The sequence below is a fragment of the Panthera tigris genome, chromosome C1 (genome assembly GCF_018350195.1).
Source record: "Panthera tigris isolate Pti1 chromosome C1, P.tigris_Pti1_mat1.1, whole genome shotgun sequence".
Lineage (NCBI taxonomy): Eukaryota > Metazoa > Chordata > Mammalia > Carnivora > Felidae > Panthera > Panthera tigris.
The window spans coordinates 103,861,249-103,882,545 of NC_056667.1; the positions used below are offsets into that span (position 1 = coordinate 103,861,249).

Genomic DNA, 21,297 nt, shown 5'->3' on the forward strand with positions numbered 1-21,297 from the left:
ATATAGTGTTGCTGCAAGCCTTCAATTTGTAAAAAATGCAGTATCTACAAAGCACAATAAAATGACATATGCCTGTAATCAATTTAAAATGAGGTCGTCGGGGTGGACCCTAATCCAATGTGACTAGTGTCCCTATGAAGATGTAGAAACACAGGAAGAAAACTGAGCCAGAAGTCAGAGTTATGCTGTCACGTGTCAAAAAATAGCTGAGGCTACCCAAGGTGAAAAATAAGCAAGGATTCTCCTTGAGAGCCTTCAGAGGGACAGGACCCTAGCAGCACCTTGAGGTTTCTAGCCTCCAGAGCTATGGCAGAATAAATCTCTGTTGTTTTACGTCACTCAGTTCATGGTACTTTGTTATGTCAGCCCTAAAAAACTAATAGAAATACTACAATTTTAAATAATAGAATTATATTGTTTAAGTTTTTAAATCACATCTGTGATTTGTTTAAATCTCAGACATTCCTTCTTGATGGTAATATTAACCTCTGGCCCTGGTCACATACTGATTTTAACACTTGGAGACTTACTCCAAACATGCAGTTGGAGCCCCTCTATTTTTTCTTATCTACCCTATTTATCCTCTGAGACCTTTCAGGACAAAAGGCCTATCATTTTTTATGCTGGGAAATTATGTGCTATTATTTCTCAAATATTTCAAGAGTCAAAGTAGTTGAAATAAAAATATGTCAGACAAACAGGCTTAACCAGATATCCGAAGGTACAGCAGGGCTCCAAGGTTGGCTGAATTCCAGGAGTGGCTCAGAACACTGATTCTCCCCTGAAGATGTTCCTTCTTCTAGTGTTGTCTAATATTCTTCTTTGCCTTCACACCCCAGAGCACTCCATCCTCCTTTGCCCTTCAAAGAAACTTCTTTCCCAAAAGATAAAAGCAATCTACATTCCCTTACTCAGTTACTTCAATTTCTGAAATGTTTGTGCTAATCAGATTGGTCTAGATTTCTGAACTAATCAACAAGCAAAGGGGGCTGGAATTACACTCCAACCAATCAGGCCAACCCTGTAAGATTTGTTTTCTGGGAAACACATGTGGCAGTGGTTCTCAAATTTCCCTGCCCGTTAAAGTCACCTGGAGAGCTTTTTATTTATTTATTTATTTATTTTTAACGTTTATTTATTTTTGAGACAGAGAGAGACAGAGCATGAATGGGGGAGGGTCAGAGAGAGGGAGACACAGAATCTTAAACAGGCTCCAGGCTCTGAGCTGTCAGCACAGAGCCTGATGCGGGACTTGAACTCATGGACCGCGAGATCATGACCTGAGCTGAAGTCGGCCGCTTAACCAACTGAGCCACCCAGGTGACCCCTGGAGAGCTTTTTAAAAATCACCCAAGTGCAGACTGTTAGATCCCAAACCACTTAGATCGGAATTTCTGGGGATGTCATCCAAGCATCAGTATTTTTTAAAGTTCTCCAGGTGATTACAATAGACAGTCCAATCTGAGAAACAAGGGATTAGGTGGATTCCTTAATGAAAATCAGAACGCTATTAGAAAAACAGAATAAGAAAAATAAATGCAACAGTAATATTATTATAGGACTATCAACTACTAAGTTGTATTTTATGACAAGCACATAAGAAGAAATAACATTTTCAAGAACACATTAAAGCTGGGCACCTCCGTGGCTCAGTTGGTTGGGCGGCCAACTTCAGCTCAGGTCATGATCTCACAGCTGGTGATTTCGAGCCCCCCATGCAGCTCTGTGCTGACAGCTCAGAGCCTGGAGCCTGCTTCAGATTCTGTGTCTCCCTTTCTCTCTGCCCCTCCCCTGCTCACATTCTTTCTCTCTTTTTCTCAAAAATAAATAAACTTTTTTTTTTTTTTTTTAAAGAATACATTAAGGAGACAAGGAGAAATAGTCTGGAGGAATACTTTAAGGTGATAGTCCTTCGTCCCCATTCCTCTGTGTTCGTGTTCTTTTCCCTGAGTACTACATGCACTCTCAAATTGCCAACGCCATATATCCACCTGAATATTAAAAGCTTCTCAAATTTGACTCAGAACTCTAGATCACTTTTCAGTGCCCCAAAACCCATACCTCCTCCCAATAGTCATCCTAATTAATAGCACCAGATGTTCAAATAAAAAACTTAGGGGTTTTGCTTTTAACTAAATCTTATTCCTCACCAAAATCTATCACTTTTACCTCCAAAATCTAATCCTAATTCCAACATATTTAACCATCACCATTATCATTGTACTCCAATCCAACAGGTCTAGACTACCAGTGGTTCTCACACTTTAGCAACCATCAGAATCAGCCAGATGACCTGTTAACACTGATTAGTGGGGCCTGGAATTTTCATTTTTGATTGATTCTCAGGTAATACTGACGCTGCTCATCTGAGACCAGACTTTAGTAATCACTGCTCTACTTCACAACACTGCTATATAGCCTAGTAGTTGGTTTTCTTGCTTCTACTATGGACAACCTAGAATCTAGATCCACTAAGCAACCAGAGTAATTTTTTTTTTTTTTTTTTTTTTTTTTTTTGGTAAGGAGCAGCAGGCAGAAGTTTATTACAGATCAGAAAGTATGAATAGTATGAAGCCTTTCTTTACAGAGAGGGGGCAATTACAATGCCCCCAGAGTAATCGTTAAGGCTAATGAGGTCATGTGTGCAGATCCTTGCCTAAAACAATCCCAAGAGTTCCCAAAACACCCAGAACAAACTCTCAAGCCAATCAAACTCCTTTTCACTTTCCCAGCCATATTGGGGCTTTCTACTCGGCTAGCATTTTACACTCTCCTGCTTCAGAAATTACGCATATGTTGTACCCATTCTGTGGAAATAGCCTTCAAATTGGACAAGCTTTTCTAATAATTCTCATCATGACCATATCGCAGATTTTGAGGATTTGCACCAGCATTAACGGTTAATTACTAGGTATCAAAATCCGCTTCAATCTTCTCATGAATGAAAAAAAAAGAGCAGGTGCTCGTGAATCAGGGATACCGAGTCAACGAATTTGTCGGAACCAAAACTAAAAGTTATCCTTTTTAGTTCACAACTCTAAAGCACATGATGGAAAGACTGAAGTACCACCACCGTTTCACCAATCGGGAACACCAACCAGATGGTTGCACCTTTGTTAACCTGACAACTTCCTTATCCGGAATAATTAAGTTAATGAAAACAAACACAGCATTTCTCAACGTTAACGACTTAGCAACGCACACGTTCAACTCTACGCAGCAAAGCCAAAGCCAGTTTCAAGGGCAGTCCTCTACAAACCACATAATACCACTTCCCATTATGTTCTTCTACCCAAGTACACAGGAACTATTCTATCACCTAACTAAAAAGGAAAAGGAACGGTCATTTGTGCTTCACAAAAGAATTCAGTGTACTAGAAGAAAAACCACAAAGGCAAACTAGGAACCATAATAGAGAAAACGAACAGCTTCTTTCCCCGAGAAGGTGGGTGGCTCTGAAAAGAGCCTTTGGAGTCAAGCGGCCGGCGACCCGTGCGAGCGCCGTGTCCCGGCAGGGACTCACTTGGAGCTGGTGTACTTGGTGACGGCCTTGGTGCCCTCGGACACGGCGTGCTTGGCCAGCTCGCCGGGCAGCAGCAGGCGCACGGCCGTCTGGATCTCCCGGGACGTGATGGTCGAGCGCTTGTTGTAGTGCGCCAGGCGGGAGGCCTCGCCGGCGATGCGCTCGAAGATGTCGTTGACGAACGAGTTCATGATGCCCATGGCCTTGGACGAGATGCCGGTGTCGGGGTGCACCTGCTTGAGCACCTTGTACACGTAGATGGAGTAACTCTCCTTGCGGCTGCGCTTGCGCTTCTTGCCGTCCTTCTTCTGGGCTTTGGTGACCGCCTTCTTCGAGCCCTTCTTGGGCGCGGGGGCGGACTTTGCCGGCTCGGGCATAGCGGCGAGCACGAGGCACGGACGCCGACCACCGGGAACGCAAACCCCACCGTAGGGCCGAGGCTACCGGAAGCGACTCGGTACTTAAAGAGGCCCCACGCAAATTAAGGTCCTGGTTACGCTGCGTCGTGATTCGCGAGTTTTCGGCCGCGCTCCTGCGAGGGGGACGAGATTATGTAAATGAGCGGATTCTGGCCGAGCCGGCCTATTGGTCGTCAGAACAAAGATCTGCCTTAGCCAATCAAAGTGCTCCGTAGACAATCCGGGTTCTGCCTATAAAAGGCTGAAGCGGCCGCGTTTGCGGCGACTTTCTCGGTCGTCAAGCGGGAGGTGGTCGCGGTGAGCGTCGCCGTCATGTCTGGCCGTGGCAAGCAAGGAGGCAAGGCCCGCGCCAAGGCTAAGTCGCGTTCGTCCCGCGCCGGCCTGCAGTTCCCGGTGGGACGAGTGCACCGCCTGCTGCGTAAGGGCAACTACGCCGAGCGGGTGGGGGCTGGCGCGCCGGTCTACATGGCGGCGGTGCTGGAGTATCTGACGGCGGAAATCCTGGAGCTGGCGGGGAACGCGGCCCGCGACAACAAGAAGACGCGCATCATCCCCCGCCACCTGCAGCTGGCCATCCGCAACGACGAGGAACTGAACAAGCTGTTGGGCAAAGTCACCATCGCCCAGGGCGGCGTGCTGCCCAACATCCAGGCCGTGTTGCTCCCCAAGAAGACGGAGAGCCACCACAAGGCAAAGGGCAAGTGAGGCCGGCGTCCTGGAAGCTCAGCTAGCCCTGGTGGCGAAGGGGTACCTGTGAAATCAAAGGCTCTTTTAAGAGCCACCCACCCTTTCAAATAAAGAGTTGTTCACAGTAGCGATTCTTCTCCGTTCCACTATTGGCCGGTAGTCGCCGAGCCGCTCCTGGCCTCTCAAACCCTGCGCCTCAACCATCTCTCGTAGATCTTACTTAGAACTTGAAGGCAGCGAGAGGAGCCAGAGCCCGTTGGGCGCAGCCACGGTCGACTGCGCTAGAAGTAGTACTGTTGGGTGGCCCCCGGGCTCCTCCCTCGGGAGTGGGTGCCAAGTACGCGACTCCCGGGCTCGCGAGGCCTTTACCCAACACACGTGCACCCCCCAGTCGGCAGGGGAGCTGGCAGCTTGCGGGAGTGTGGCGGCCCTGACCTTGGCTTAGCTGATCCGGCTGTCTCAAGTAAAAGTGAGGGGGCCGCCTTCGCAGCGGAGGGACAGGTCCCCGCTTGGGTTCCCGGAGGCGGGATCTTGCGCTCGGGAGGCGAGGGGGTGGGGTGAGACCGACAACTTTCCCATCCGAGAAGTACTGACAAGGCGGGAAAAGAAGATCCATCACACCAACGAGGGGTCTCTTAGAAAGGGACAAGGCGCTTTGGGGGGCGGGGAGCAAACGGAAGAGTGAGGTGGAGTTGGGGAGCCCGCGAGGGAAGGAAGAGGGTACTGCGCGGCAAAGGGGTAAAAGGGTCAGGGAGGAAGATTCGGACAGAGTTGAGCTCAAAAATGAGCCCCCCGCCCTCCTCCCTCCTCCCTCCCCGCCCGCCGAAAAGGGGAAAAACAAGGTAGGAGAAAGACTTGGCGAACTGGAAAGTAGAAAGCGAGGCGGGTGGGCGGGGTAGGGAGGATTCTGCCCAGGCCAATGAGTGATGCCAGGGCGGGTGACGTCACAGCCAATGGACAGCCAGCGCGGGACTTTCAATTATCGCCCCGCCCGATCGGAAGAAGACGGTGCCTATAAAGAGTGAGGCGGCGGGCCGAGGTCCCGTTACTCTCGCTGCCGCTGCGCTGGTGAGTTGGTGTTTTGGTTCGCTATGGCCCGTACAAAGCAGACCGCCCGCAAGTCGACCGGCGGCAAGGCCCCGCGGAAGCAGCTGGCCACCAAGGCGGCCCGCAAGAGCGCGCCCGCCACGGGCGGCGTGAAGAAGCCGCACCGCTACCGGCCGGGCACCGTGGCCCTGCGGGAGATCCGGCGCTACCAGAAGTCCACCGAGCTGCTGATCCGCAAGCTGCCGTTCCAGCGGCTGGTGCGCGAGATCGCGCAGGACTTCAAGACGGACCTGCGCTTCCAGAGCTCGGCCGTGATGGCGCTGCAGGAGGCGAGCGAGGCCTACCTGGTGGGGCTGTTCGAGGACACGAACCTGTGCGCCATCCACGCCAAGCGCGTCACCATCATGCCCAAGGACATCCAGCTGGCTCGCCGCATCCGCGGGGAGCGGGCTTAAAGCGCGCGCTCGGCTCGAGGTTCCATCCCATCCAAAGGCTCTTTTCAGAGCCACCCACGACGGCACCTGAAAGAAGCTGTGCCACTCGTCTTCGCTCTCTCCCGGCCGACGCTCTCATACTCTACCACCTCCCCTGTACAAAGCAGACACCCCCCCCACCCCACCCCGCGCGCGGATGAGGCACCAGAGCCGGGTAAAGCTGAGGGTCTCCTGGCAGGTAGCTCGTGGGGCCACGCGCCGAGTCCAGGGGCGTCCCGTCCTGTTTGTTGGCTCCCTTTTCGGGTGCGGCCAGGACCCCCACTTCGGCTTCTGTGGGGCGGGCATGCGTGCTCTCTTCCTGGGGTGTCCTTACGTGCCCCACGGTGATCCCGGGTTGTAAGCTGTCGGGACAGGAGACGAGGGGCCTTGGGCTCCAGGACCGGCCGAGACGACGAAGAGTCCCTAGGGAGCGGTCCGGACTCGGCTGGCCGGGCTTCTTCCCCAGCGGGAGCCGTGCTCCCGCGGCCTCCACACCCCCGCCGGAAGTGGCCCCCAGAGGCGCGGCGCTCCGGCTGGTGGGAGGGGGCAAATCCGCCACCCGTCACCTTGGTACCGCCAGGTTTCTGCTAGGTCGTTGTCGGGATTCCCAAACCCCGCCTGCACGTCGGGTGTCGGTAACGCCCAGGTTGCCCCGGGCAGCGGGACACTTAGCGGGTGCCATTCATCCCCTTCAGAGGTCTCGCGCTCTGCACTTTCTCACCCCGCCTTTCTCCCCCCGCCCCGCCCCGCCCTTTGTTTTGAATGCCAAGGAACCTTAAGGAAGAAGGTAGGATTGGGCAGCTCCGGGCAGGAACACACAGGACAAAGAGGGTCTGGCTTGTGTGGCCCAGCATTCAGCTCTGACAGTCCTATGGGTTTCGCTAAAACAGCGGCGGTGGGAAGATGGACCGGGATTCAAAGGCCTCCTCAACACGACACCACTCCCCGGGAGCTACGCCTGGTCGGTATCCTTCCCTGCTCACGTCCACAGCAGGAGACTCGCGATTCTTCCAGGAGGACAACCTCACATGCAGAGACATTTGAGGAGTTTTGTGCAGGTACTTGAGTTATCCAGCGCGGGGGCGCTCAGTAGTTCAAGCTCTCGGGCGGCTGGAACCAAGGGAAGGCAGAGCACGCCCTGCTCCCTTCCCCTCCTTGCCCACGTCTGTCTGCCCCAGCATCTGTGCGGGCGGAGGCTTGAGTTTCTCTCCGAGGGGCCACTCTTATTACACCAGATGAAATGGAAGTCTTCACGCCTCTCGGAGTCTTAGAAATGAGTCTGTTTACCTAGAAGAGTGGGGCAGAACCTTGGGAAGCTGGCATTACACGAGCAAGAACTCAAACACTAGCAGCTATGTGCGTCTCAGATGACACCTCTTATCCTTGATCGTCGTTTATGTACACCCGGAAGAGACCAGAGTTGGTGGTTTCGTTCACACAGAGATTGGTGAAAATTCACTGAGGGGAACAGAAACAGGCAGAGATAACTTCTGAAAACTTTTGCCCTTTGCAAGGAGTGTGGGGAGGAAAGAAAGAGAGAGAGGAAGGAAGGAAGGAAGAAAACTTTTTCTGCTCCTGCCAGAGGGTCCCCAGTTTTCAGCCCCAGACTCAGAGATTTTCAGAATAGGCCCTGTGACCGGCTGAATTGTGTCTCTCCTCCCCCCCCCCCCCCCCCCCCCCCCCCCCAGCAATTCCTGTGTTGAAGCTCTAACTCCTAGTACCTCAGAAGGTGACTGTATTTGGAGATAGGGCCTTTGAAGAGGCATTTAAGTTAAAATGTCATTAGGATGTGCTCTCATCCTATATGAGTAGTGTCTTTTTTATAAGAGATCAGGACACAGTTAGCACAGAGGGACGACCATAAGAGGACACAGTGAGAAGGCAGCCACCTGCAGGCTAAGGAGAGGCCTCAGAGGAAACCAAACCTGATGACATCTTGATCTTGGACTTCTTAACAAAAAAAAAAATTTTTTTTGTAAGTTTTTATTTATTTATTTTGAGAGAGAGAGAGAGCACCAGGGGCGGGGGTACAGAGAGAGAATCCCTAGCAGGCTCCATACAGCGCAGAGTCCAACGCGGGTCTCCAACCCACAAACGGTGAGATTATGACCTGAGCCAAAGTCTGGCACTTAACCAACTGAGCCACCCAGGTGCCCCTTGATCTTGGACTTCTAGCCTCTAGAGCTGGGAGCTGGGTAAATTTCTGTTGTTTAAGCCAGGCAGTCTGGTATCTTGTGAGGGCAGCCCTAGGAAATCAATACAGGCCCCATGGTCTCTGCCCGGGGCCTCATTCCCTGCTCAGACCAACAGTACGTGATGGGATCCCCTGTGACTTAGTTACAAGCAGAAGTAGCAGTGACTTGGAGCTCTGCAGGGATGACCCCTTTGCAGCCCGCGTCTCTTGTCCGTTGAAATTTGTTCCCAAAAGTGCAGCCTGAAGTCTTCAAAGGGAGAATTACGTTCCAGAGTGGCAGAGCCCTTAGTGGCTCAGCAGACCCCTGATTTCCATGCCGGAGCCCTTCCTCCTCAGGATCCCATGCCTCAAACTGATACTACATCAGCTTCAACCAACCTAAAATACCAAAGATGCCCAAGACCTGCCCGTGGCCCTGAGATTTGAGAACAGCCTGCGGGCATCTGCCGTGGCTAAGGCAGTTCAGGGGTTCCTGGCTTAGTGGGAATGGCTATGATCTGCCTTCACCCCTCTCCTCGCGTTTCTACCCACGTGTGCTCCTCCCACCACAACAAGTGGAGCGCTCGCTCCCCAAATCCACGATTGCAGGGTGTGGAAGGAAAATAGGAAAGCAGAGGAGGAAGAGCACGGGGGAGTTAGGACCTGGCCCCTCACTGGTGCGGGACAGTGGTGGCCTTCCCTGGGTGGTCTTAACTGGTTTCCTGTCAAAGGTGAGCCCCTCAGAGGATGGACCTCGTCTGCATCACTAATCTGCCTTTCAGAGATATGGCCTTGCTGCCTAGTTGGCGGCCCCTAACTGGGCTTCCTGCTCTGATAGGCTATAGAGCCATGGAGGGCTCTTTGCTCTGGGGTCATTCCGCAATGCTGGAGGAAAAATTAGCTTGGTTTTTAGTGCAGTGCTTGTGCGTTACTGTGTACACACGTTTAGCTAGTAAAACCAATATTTCAGGATCTCTGCTCATTTTCTGAGGGTTCCATAAAAGGCTTTTTGCAATGGAATTACCTTTGTAGGTGGTTCTGCAGTTTTCTTAAGACTTTTCCCTCCCCACCCCACCCCTTTATCATCCTTAGCTGAACAACTCTTTCCCGGCTACTGGCTGCCAGAAACTCATTGAAGTGGATGACGAACGTGAACTTCATGCCTTTTATGAGAAGCGAACAGTCACAGAAGTTGCTGCTGATGCTCTAGGTGAAGAGTGTAAGGGTTACGTGTTCCAAATCAGTGGTGGCAATGACAAACAAGGCCTCCCCACGAAGCAGGGTGTCTTGACCCATGGCTGTGTCCACCTGCTGCCGAATACAGAGCCTTCCTGCCACTGACCCAGAAGGACTCTGGGGAAAGAAAGCACAGATCTGTTCAGGCTTGCATTGCGGATGCCAATCTCCATGTTCTCAACTTGGTCATTGTAAAAAACGGGGAGAAGGATACTCCTGGACTCACTGATCCTACTGTGCCTTGTCGCCTGCGGGCCCCAAAGACCTAGCAGAATCCGCAAAGTTTTCAATCTCTATAAGGAAGATGATGTCCGCCAGGATGTTGTGAGAAAGTCCCTAAACAAACAAAGTAGGAAACCTCGTACCTCAGCGGCCAAGATTGACGTCTTCTCACTCCATGTGTCCTCCAACACAGATGTCAGGGTACTGCTTTGAACAAGCAGTGCATGAAGACAAATAAGGAAGAGCCTGCAGAAAATGCTAACCTTTTGGCCAAGAGAATGAAGGAGGCCATAGGAACGGACTGCCAAGAGACAGAGGCTGTCTTCTCTGAGAGGTTCTACCTCTCGTCTGAGTCCAGTCAAAAATGAGATTTTGTAAGAGTGGCAAATAAATATTCATTTCTTTGTTGAATAAAACAAATGAATTTTTATTTATTGAGCATCTCAGGGAAGCTCAGGAGCAGGAACTAGCCTGGTTGAGGATGGGGAACAAAATTCTAGGCCTAAGGGTAAGGGAAGAGACACCCAGAAGGAGGTGGGGTCTCTTCTGATTACCCCAAATAGTCTGCTGGGGCAAATGTGAGGGTACTTGGAGGACGCTCCTTGTACAGGGAAAAAGGGCACTTTTTCATAAGGGCACTTTTCATGCATTGTGTATAGATCATTAAAACTGTATTCCTCAGAGTGTACAAAAGATTTTTTTAAAAATCTTTCAGCTCTCCTACACAACAGCAGGTCTGGGTCTTGACAATGGAAGTGTTCTCTATTCAGCCTGACTGAGCCCCCTGTCTTCAAATAGGGCCAGCAAACCACAGGCGTGGAAGCAGGTGTATGCACACTCACTTTCTGAGGATTTGGAGCCTATTGACCCAGTCTTTCTCACCCAGCAGAGGGTCAGGCCTTGGCAGGACACTGCTGCCTTACCTATCAGCTGCCATATTGGTGATTTGCCTCAAGGGGCTAGGGCAACAGAATCTGATTCTCACTGTGAACATATTCTGGGAGGACTATGAGGAATTTCCCAGTGCCTTCAAGGGCTTCACAAATTGCCACAGGCATTCTAGTGACAACTTGGACACCTGTTTGGCAATAGGACAAAGTTGACATCCCTGCTATTATCCTGTGAAATCCAAACTTCCTAGGCCTAATAGGAAACTTTTGGAATGTCTTTGTGGGTTTGAGAAACTAGGGTGAAAATTAGTACCAAAAACTAGTACCAAAAATTTTTAAGTCAGCATCAAAATCTAATTGTTTTAGGTACTTAAGTAATTTCCCACTTTCAGATCAGTCAGAAAGAAAAAAAAAGTCAGGCAAAAAGCAATTCATGTTCTCTTCAAAAGTCTTCTCATGTCCAACCTGGTTGGAAAATCTGTCAGCCAAGGAGCTGGTATTGTTCATTGGACTTTGCATCCTTTAATCAGAGCTGATGGTGGCCTCAGCTATAGCAGCAACTAGGAGTGGACAGAGATGAAGTGATGGATTTGAGGGAATTGTAGGGGGTAAAGTTGATAAGATGTGGTGATTTAGGCATTTGGAGAATGCAAGAGAAAAAGGAGATTCTCCTTGACCCAAGGAACTAGGAGATGATAGAAGATTTCACTAAGGTGAAGAATTCAGGGAGAACAAACTGCTTTTGGAACCAAGAAGATGCTTAAAGGCCCTTCTGACATTGATGTTGAGAATCCTGTTAACCATCTAGAAGGACGCATTCACCAGGAATTCTGAATATTAATCTATTCAGTAAAGGGGCTCACCTGGAAATACTTTGGGGAGAAGCCCTTAGCAGAAGGATAAGGGAATAAGGGCTAACAGAAGGCGGGGAATTGGATGAGATGTAGCCAGGAGTCCAGGAGAAGAGAAGAGGGCTGAGGCAGCACCCTGGGCAAGCAGGAGCAGTGAGGGGCCTGGTAGAGGAAGGGAACGTCAGGAGACAGAGGATAGCTGGAGACAGATGAGGACCACCAGGACAGCGTATGTCCCAAGGAGGCATAGGCGGTAGCAACAGCACTGTATTATGCACACCGTTCAGAAATGATGATAACCACTCATGTTCATCAAGCTCAGTCACTTTTTTTATGTTTATTTTATTTTTGAGAGAGAGAGCCTGAGTGGGGGAGGAGAGACACAGAATCCCCTCTTGTGAGAGAGAGAAATGAAGACACAGAATATGAAACAGGCTTCTGGTTCTGAGCTGTCAGCAAAGAGCCTGACACGGGGTCCGAACCCAGGAACCACGATATCATGACCTGAGCTGAAGTCAGACGCTTAACCGACTGAGCCACCCAGTCGCCCCGTGGCTCAGTCACTTCTAACTATGCTTTCTACTGCATCTCTCTTTTAATCATCACGACAACCCTGCAAGGCAGGTGGGTGTTTTCTCATCGTTTCACAGGCTAGGAAGCTTAAAGTATCTTGCCTAAGCTCCCACAGCTAGTGAGTGCCATGACCCAGGATTCCGCCTGAAATGCTAGGACTCCAAAGTTCAAATTCCTAAGCAGAAAACATCAAGTGAAGAGGACATCCTGGCAGCTGAGAGGGGACGTGACGGGAGGTTCATGATGTACAGGGTTGAGGGCCTTGCTGCTTCAACAGACCCTTTGATACCTGCTTACCCACAGTCCACCTGTCACCACCACTATCAAGTGGAGAAAAACGTCTACCCTGTGCCAGAGTTGAGCTTTACACTCTCCATCTCCTCCACCCTGTTACCTTCAGCAATGAAACACATGCCCATGTGTCATGATCAGTACAGAGAAGCAGAGGCTAAGTGCAAGGCCACAGACTCGAGTTGGAGTCCTGGCTCTGCCTCTTATTACCTATGAGGCTTTGGCAAGATGCTTCATCTCACCAGGCCTCAGTTCCTCAACTGTAAAATGGAGATAACAGTACCTGCCCAGTGGTGGTGTCTGGAGACGTTTAAAGAAAACAATTCCCATGAAGTGACAAGCCCAAGTCTGATCCAAAATAAACAATAGGGAAAATATGTAAGACTATCATTAGCTATTTAGAAAAGTTGAAACAAAATTATGAAGGTAAATACCCTTACAATTCCCAAATTGCAAACCTTCCCTGGCTTTTAATTAGATGCTCATTAGCCATTCCCCTGTTTACACAAGTTTGTTCTCGCCCTACCCAATGTCTGCAATTCACAGCTACTCCCATGACTGGGCATAACCCTTTCTTCCGTCCACGTATGTCCCCCACTTTGCAGGCTTACTGTTTAGTCTGTAAAATTCAGCCCTGTGATGCTCTCCTCATGTGCCCCCCACCCCACCACCCCTGCTCCTCCTCCTCAGACCTCCTCAGAAGGGCGGGGCTTCCTCACCGTTTTCAACTTCAAGTGGCTCCTGGCTTTCCTTGGCTTCCGGCAGCAAAATCTCCAATCTCTGCCTGAGTCTTCATATGGCCTTCTCCCCTGTGTCTTTCCCGCTCCTTGCTCTCGCTCTCGTTCTCACTCTCGCTCTCGCTCTCTTTTTTTTCCTGAGTCCCCATGTCTGTCTGTTTCTTTTTATTTACTTATTTATTTATTTTTAATTTTATTTATTTATTTTTTTAATTTACATCTACGTCAGTTAGCATAGAGTGCAATAATGATTTCAGGAGTAGATTCCAGTGATTCATCCCCTATGTGTAACACCCATAGTGCTCATCCCAACAAGTGTCCTCCTTAATGCCCCTTACCCATTTAGCCGGTCCCCCTACCCACAACCCCTCCAGAAACCCTCAGCTTGTTCTTTGCATTTAAGAGTCTCTTATGTTTTGTCTCCCTCCCTGTTTTTATATTATTTTTGCTTCCCTTCCCTTATGTTCATCTGTTTTGTATCTTAAAGCCCTCATATGAGTGAAGTCATATGATATTTGTCTTTCTCTGACTAATTTCTCTTAGCATAATACCCTCCAGTTTCATCCATGTAGTTGCACAGGCAAGATTTCATTCTTTTTGATTGCAGAGTAATACTCCATTGTGTGTGTGTATATATATATATATATATATATATATATATATATATATATCACATCTTTATCCATTCATCCATCGATGGACATTTGGGCTCTTTCCATACTTTGGCTATTGTTGATAGTGCTGCTATAAACATGGGGGTGCATGTGTCCCTTCGAAACAGCACACCTGTATCCCATGGATAAATACCGAGCAGTGCAATTGCTGGGTCATAGGGTCATTCTATTTTTAACTTTTTGAGGAAGCTCCATACTGTTTTCCAGAGTGGCTGCACCAGTTTGCATTCCCACCAGCAGTGCAAAAGAGATCCTCCTTCTCTGCATCCTCACCAACATCTGGTTTTAATTTGTATTTCCCTGACGATGAGGGATGTTGAACAGTTTTTCATTTTTCATTTCATTTTTTCATTTGTCTGTTGGCCATCTGGATGTCTTCTTTTCCTACTCCTTTCTCTTATTCCATCCTACATCCAGGAGAATTTCATCTAAACATCCTTAATTACATCTGCAAAGACATTTCTAAATAGGGTCACATTTTGAGCTTCCAGGTGGACATGACTTTTGGGAGGACACTATTCAACCCACTGCAGATTCTGAGCTCAGAGCCTCTTAGAGGGCCTTCTCAAAGCAGAACCAGACTTCCCCTAATTTTCTCTTTTTAGGTGCCCCTGCACTTTCCATCTCCAAAAGGCCCTTCTGTCTGTCAGTTACACCTGAGTATAAACCACGAGGAACAGATTTGCATTTTTACTCACACCCCCTGTGTCCGACAGTGTGGGGGCCAGAGGGGAGGCTGTCTCCACTTAGAAAACTCCAGCCTTCAGAGCAATACACAGAGACGTCTGTGGCCCTTGGCTAGATACCTCTGGTGACCTGGGGAAGGCCCAAACTGGACAACTAGGAAACTGTTCCCCAGATTCACTTGTCTGGGAAAAACTGGAAGAGAAAAGACAGAGCTACTACAACAGGGGCTTGATGTTGCAGTTTGAATATCTGTAAAATAGTGACAAGAAAGGTACATACCTCATAGGATTACCATAGGGATGAAATGAGATAAACACAGTCCATGCAAAGTACTTAGGGCAGAATCTCAACATGGCAATAAAGTAATAATTATTAGTCATTTCATTAACATTCTGATAAACACTAACTAGTACAAGTCCTAGATCTTTACCTTGGGAACCTCACAATCAGGATGTGGAAAGACTCACAGGAAACAATGGGTACATTATATAATCTAGAGGAGTAGCATCTAGAGATTCTTCTAGACTGTGACCCAGACAATAAGAATATTTGGGTTCCTGGATGTTTTGTGACTCACAAAAGCCTTCCCCTTATGTCTTCTCATTTGATTCTACAATAACCCTGGAAAGGAAGTAGGTCTTTTTATTCCTGTTTTACAGATAGGGAAATTTCTGGTGAAGATGAGCCCCCTGGGGATATGGGTCACCCAGCTAAAAAGTGACCAGGATGGAATTTGAGCCTACGCTTTGTGTTTTACTTTTCTTTTGTATTAGGTTCAAGGTTTCCAGGGAAAGTGATTACACATAGATACAAATAATATCAGTATTTGTACTGTAGGGGGGTTAACTGGGTGGCTCAGTCGGTAAGCATCCAACTTCGGCTGAGGTCATGATCTTGCAGTTCGTGGGTTCAAGCCCCGCACCAGGCTCTGTGCTGACAGCTCGGAGCCTGGAGCCTGCTTCCGATTCTGTGTCTCCCTCTCTCTCTGACCCTCCCCCACTCACACTCTGTCTCTCTCTCAAAAATAAATAAACATTGAATATGTATATATTTGTACTATAGAGAAGAGAAAATAATTTTCCCTCTGTCCTTCTGCATTCCTAGCTGAGACTCCCATAATAAAAGACAGATTAACAAGAGAAAATCAAACAGAAATTTATGTATTTATTTATTTTAATATATTTTTTAATGTTTATTTTATTTTTGAGAGAGAAAGACAGAATGCGAGTAGGGGAGGGGCAGAGAGAGAGGGAGACACAGAATCCGAAGCAGGCTCCAGGCTCTGAGCTGTCAGCAACAGAGCCTGGCGCGGGGCTGAAACTCACAGACAGTGAGAAAGTGACCTGAGCCAAAGTTGGACACTCAACCAACAGAGCCACCCAGGTACCTGTAAACAGAAGTTTATTAACATGCATACCTTATGTATACATGGGAGACACCCAGGGAAAAATAATTAACTCCCCAAGGTGGCTTAGAATTCAGACATAAATACCATCTTAATAGTGAAAGAGGAGGGGAACTGGAGGCCTCTTAGGAGACAGTAAATGCCTTTTTAAAAGATGAATGGGCCCTTAGAAGAATACACGGGAGATATGAGAGTTTGTGACAAAGTTTGTCTGGCTGTGGAGTCGAGTTCTCCTGTGATAAGGGGTAATATTCCCTGCTTGATGAAACTCCCAGGAAAGGGACTTATGACAACTGAGTTCCTTCTGGAGGATGTATCTTGAAGCAGGTAAGTGAGGGGAGGGTCAGAGAAAATCTGTCCTTACATTGTTGTTTGAGCCTACAGCTCAAAATATCAATATGCCAAAGTAGCATATATTGGGGGAATATGTTCTGTGACCCTTCCGCACAGTAGAACAAACCTCTTGACCTCAACTCACAGTAAGAAATTCATTTTACATTGCCTTTACACAAGAATATAAATTGAAGGGGCACCTGGGTGGCTTAGTCGGTTAAGCGTCCAACTTCAGCTCAGGTCATGATCTCAAGCTTCATGGGTTCGAGCCCCGCTTCAGGCTCTGTGCTGACAGCTCAGAGCGTGGAGCCTGCTTCAGATTCTGTGTCTCCCTCTCTCTCTGCCCCTCCCCTGCTCGCACTCTGTCTCTCTCTCTCTCTCTCTCAAAAATAAAATAAACATTAAAAATATATATATATATATAAATTGCAACAAGTTTCACAAAATGATACTATTTGTGATATACTCTATCTTCTTCTTAAAAAAAGGGAAAAGTAAAAAGATGACCTCTATCAAGTAAATCAATTTCATAACCCACTAATGGTTTACAATCTATAGTTAGGAAAAAACCACTGGCTACAGGAAACTACAAAGAACAAAGTAAAAATCATCTTACTCATGTTTAATAAATCTTAATATTTCTCTGAATATGCCTTCTGAATCTCTCTATGCTTGCACAAACCTATGCCTGTCTTTGTAGGGAGGTAATACCCACCTCAGTAGCTAGAGTAGAAGCCTTATCGTGGTAGATGACTAAAGGAAATGTAGGTTGAGCTCTGTGGGAGCTGAGAGGAAAAGGTCCATTCCAGCTGAGCAAATATGGTGGTGATATTTTGAGCTGGGTTCTAAAGAATATTTAGGTTTTGAGGCATGTTTACATTGGGGGCTAGGAGAAGGTGGTGTAATCCAGGCAGAACAGACAATGAAAACAAAGAAGAACTTTTATGGGGCCACATGTAGCATGGGCAAAGGGCAGTGACGAGAAGTGAGCTTTAGGGGTGCCTCTGGCTCAGTCAATAGAGCATGCAACTCTTGATCTCAGGGTTGTGAGTTTGAGCCCCATGTAGGTGTAGAGATTACTTAAAAAAAAAAAAATCTTAAAAAAAAAAGTGAGCTTTTAGTACCAGGGACTCCATGCCAAACTAGGGAGAGGCTAGGTTTTATTCTAGAAACAATGTTGGAGCAAAGGATATGAACAGGCAATACACAAGAGAACAAACACAAAAGCTATCGAACTCATGTAGAGATGCTTGAACTGATTAATAATCAAAGAAACAAAAATGAAAAGAATAATGAGATATCACTTTATACCAGCAAGTGTAGAAAAACTCATAAAGTTGGATGACCCAAGGGTTGGTCTGGAAGTAGGCTCAGAGGAGCACTGATACCATGGTGTTGGAAGTCTGGGGCAACCATTCTGGAGGGGAGCTTGGTACTCTTTGTTCAGTTAAGAATAAACAGATTCTGGGCTTGCCTGGTGGCTCAGTCAGTTAAGCTAGGCTTTGGCTGGGGTCATGATCTCACAGTTCGTAAGTTCGAACCCTGCATCTGGCTCTGTGCTGACAGTGCAGAACCTGGAGCCTGCTTGGAGTTCTGTGTCTCCCTCTCTTCCTGCCCCTCTGCCGCCCCTGCTCACACTGTCTCTATCTCTGTCTCTCTCAAAAATACACATTAAAAATTAAAAAAAAAAAAAAAAAGAATATACGGATCCCAATAAGCAGTTCTGTTCCTGGGTTTTTACCTAAAAGATATTCTTACCTAGGTCCATAAGGGAAATGTACAACAATGTTCATTGTAGCACTTTTTGTGATGGGGAGTTAGAGCAAACCTGGATGTTTGTCACTGAGAGTGAGGAGATGAAATGTGGTTTTGCCCATCATGCAGTTTAATGCAGCAGTTCAATCAACAGATTGAATGTTCACATCACAACAGGGATAGCACAGACACAGGTTGCATTCTGTGGGAGATGAATGAGCAGGAAAGGCCAATTTTTAAAATAGGATTAGAGAAGGGAAAAAGCAAAACATAGAATAAGATATAAAACACGATCCCACTTACATATATTCTCAGAGAGTAGAAATTAACTAGAACTGAGAAAGTAAAAATGTGTTCTGCTATTCATCAGGCTGGGATAATAGATACAGCTAGCCAAAGAAATAGCAGGAAACATAGGTCTCAAGGACATGCTGCAGCTATATTGTCACAATCCCCTTCTTTGAATGACTACTGCTTTCTTATTCACTGAGAAATCTGTTCTAAAAGTCACAGACTACCAGAACCTTTTCAGTTTGAAATCACATCAACTAGAATGAAACATCCCCCTCCCGCCAGGAGGACCTAAATCACTTTGACACAGACCTTGATTTTCAACCCAAGTACAAAACTTCAATAAGATGTTTCTAAACACAACATTCATCTTTATCTTAACTTTGTGGTTTCCAAGGAAACAGGAACCTGGATACACTTCAAAGCCTAATTCTGATGTCCATCCTTTCACACAGGCCTGCTTTGCTTTAAGCCCATCAAAACTCTACAGTCCATGCTTCCCCACAACCTATTAACTCTGGTTTTTCCTTGTTTGGTGAGACACTTCACTGTTTCTCTGGCATATGTTCTTCCTCTTTGAAAACTAGTCAGTAAATATGGCTTGATATCAATAAATAGCTAAGTGGTGGTTGCAGGTTGATTGAGATAGGATGATTTTTTTTTCCTATATTTATTTCAGCATTCCTACATTTTTGGTTATTTACAATATTGTTAACTGTTGTAAATGCTGCCTCAATATCTTGCTTCTTTGACATTAGTAGTATAGCATAATGACTGAAAAGAGACTCTGACTTTTAATCTTGGCTTGGCCACTTACTGACATGTGACTTAACCCCTCAGTGGTTCTGTCTCCACATCTGTACAATGGAAATAATGATGCTACCTGCTGATAGGGTTATTAGGTTATTAGATAGATTATTAGGGGAATAAAATGAGGTAATCCAGGGGCGCCTGGGTGGCTCAGTCGTTTAAGCATCCGACTTCGGCTCAGGTCATGATCTTGTGTTTCATGGGTTCAAGCCTGCACTGGGCTCTGTGCTGACAGCGCAGAGCCTGGAGCCTGCTTCGGATTCTGTGTCTCCCCCTCTCTCTGCCTCTCCCCTGCTTGTGCTCTCTCTCTGTCTCTCAAAAAATGAATAAATGTTAAAAAAAATTTTTTTTAAATGAGGTAATCCGTGTAAAGTGTTTAAAACATTGTCTGGCACCAAAGAAGAATTTTTCTATTGAAAACAATATATATGACATTCTATTTTACCTTTGCATCTATTTAATTACTAGTAAAGTATGTTCTGTAGCTTTTTAGTTTTTATTTTGAAATGGTAATAGACTCACAGGAAGTTGCAAAAACAGTACAAAGAGTTCCATGTGCCCCTCACTAAGCCTCTTCCCATGGTGATGTGTTAAATACCTGCAATGCAATAGCAAAAACCAGAAAATTGACATTGGTACATTACTGTTAACTAATATGCAGACCTTAATGACTTCTCACATGTTTTTTTAACCTGAGTTCATATGCGTGTGTGCATGTAATTCTATGCAATTTTATTCCATGTGTAAATTCGTGTAACCACCACCACAATCAAGATACCGTCCCATTCAGTCATCTCAAAAGAATTTCCCAGTTTCTTCCCAACCACCTCCCATCTCACCCCCATTCCCTGGAAACCATTAATCTATTTATCTCTGTAACTTATTATTTCAAAAATACCATATAAATGCAATATATAGTATGCAAGGATAATTTTTTTTAATTTTTTAATGTTTATTTTTGAGAGAAAGAGAGAGAGAGAGAGAGAGAAAGAGAGGGCATGCTAGCGGGGAGGGGCAGAGAGAGAAGGAGATACAACATCTGAAGCAGGCTTCAGGCTCTGAGCTGTCAGCACACAGCCAGACACGGGGCTCGAACTCACGGAGTGCGAGATTGTGACCTGAGCTAAAGTTGGATGCCTAACCCACTGAGCCACCCAGGCACCCCAAGAATAATTATTTTTAATGCATAGAAAGCAATACACCTTTTGCACAAACACATAGAAGCAAAATTAGAATGATTGTCTGCAAGGGAGTAAAAAATAAACATACAAAGGAATAATAAATAAGAAAAAAGGGCAGTGGCTCTACTAAATATATACAGCAAATACAGTAAAAGATCCTCAGATTATGTGTGATTTGCAAATTTCAGAAAAATAAGAGTAACATTTAGGAGCACCAATTTATCCTGCATGGCTCAGTCAGAGTAAAGATTAAGAGGGTCAGAATAACCTTCCCCAAATACTGCTCTTGACTTGCTCAGTAACCCATGCCAACTGTCCAGGGCCAATCCTCTGTACTCTCATCACCTGATTTCACACCCCTCCATGACCCAGTCAGTCCTCCTTGAAGAGCCTGACTGGCTCTCCTGACCTGGCTGAGGACCTAATCTATGACAGAGGCCTCAGCAGCAAAATTGACTAGTTAGGAAAATCACTTCAGAGCATAACTCTTTTAAAGTTGATGTTCACGATTTTTTAAGTGATTGTACTAGCAGAATCCCAATCCTAGACCTGTAGGTCCATACACAAGTCCCAGGAACACTTGGAGTCCATTGTTGCTGTCTAGTTTGAGTGCTGGTTATATTGTTGAAGATGTTTTATTTATTTTTTTTATTTAAAATTTTTAACGTTTATTTATTTTTGAGACAGAGAGAGGACAGATCGCAAGCAGAGGAGGGGCAGAGAGAGAAGGAGACGCAGAATCTGAAGCAGCTCCAGGCTCTGAGCTGTCAGCACAGAGCCCAACACAGGGCTCGAATCCACAAACAGATCTTGACCTGAGCTTAAGTCAGGTGCTTAACCGACTAGCCACCCAGGCACCCCTCTTGAAGATTTTTTAAACTGTTTTTCAGAATTAATGAAGATGAATTGAGGGTCTACTAGATGCCAAGCATTAGGATAGTTATTTGAAGCATTATTTTCACCAAAAATATTCTCACAGCACCGGGTTTTGGTTTTTGTTTTTGTTTTTCCTTAAGGCCAATAACCCCACTGTCCAAAT

At 46.7% G+C, this 21,297-nt stretch overlaps 2 protein-coding genes and 1 pseudogene across 2 annotated transcripts; 2 read left to right on the top strand and 1 right to left on the bottom strand.

The window, feature by feature from the left end:
• Positions 1 to 3,429: 3,429 nt before the first annotated feature.
• Positions 3,430 to 3,922, bottom strand: LOC122240849 (histone H2B type 2-E). Its single transcript, XM_042993989.1, has one exon. The coding sequence runs from the start codon at positions 3,898 to 3,900 to the stop codon at positions 3,520 to 3,522; it is 381 nt and encodes a 126-aa protein (XP_042849923.1). The 5' UTR covers positions 3,901 to 3,922; the 3' UTR covers positions 3,430 to 3,519.
• Positions 3,923 to 4,155: 233 nt separating this feature from the next.
• LOC122240847 lies at positions 4,156 to 4,756 on the top strand (annotated as a pseudogene).
• A 766-nt stretch (positions 4,757 to 5,522) lies between these two features.
• LOC122240848 (histone H3) lies at positions 5,523 to 10,185 on the top strand. Its single transcript, XM_042993987.1, has 2 exons — positions 5,523 to 7,207; positions 9,415 to 10,185. The coding sequence occupies exon 1, from the start codon at positions 5,721 to 5,723 to the stop codon at positions 6,129 to 6,131; it is 411 nt and encodes a 136-aa protein (XP_042849921.1). The 5' UTR covers positions 5,523 to 5,720; the 3' UTR covers positions 6,132 to 7,207; positions 9,415 to 10,185.
• Positions 10,186 to 21,297: the final 11,112 nt, after the last annotated feature.

Excerpts from the sequence above, each read along its gene's own strand:
- LOC122240848 (XM_042993987.1), top strand. The coding sequence starts at position 5,721 with ATGGCCCGTACAAAGCAGACCGCCCGCAAGTCGACCGGCGGCAAGGCC.
- LOC122240849 (XM_042993989.1), bottom strand. The coding sequence starts at position 3,900 with ATGCCCGAGCCGGCAAAGTCCGCCCCCGCGCCCAAGAAGGGCTCGAAG.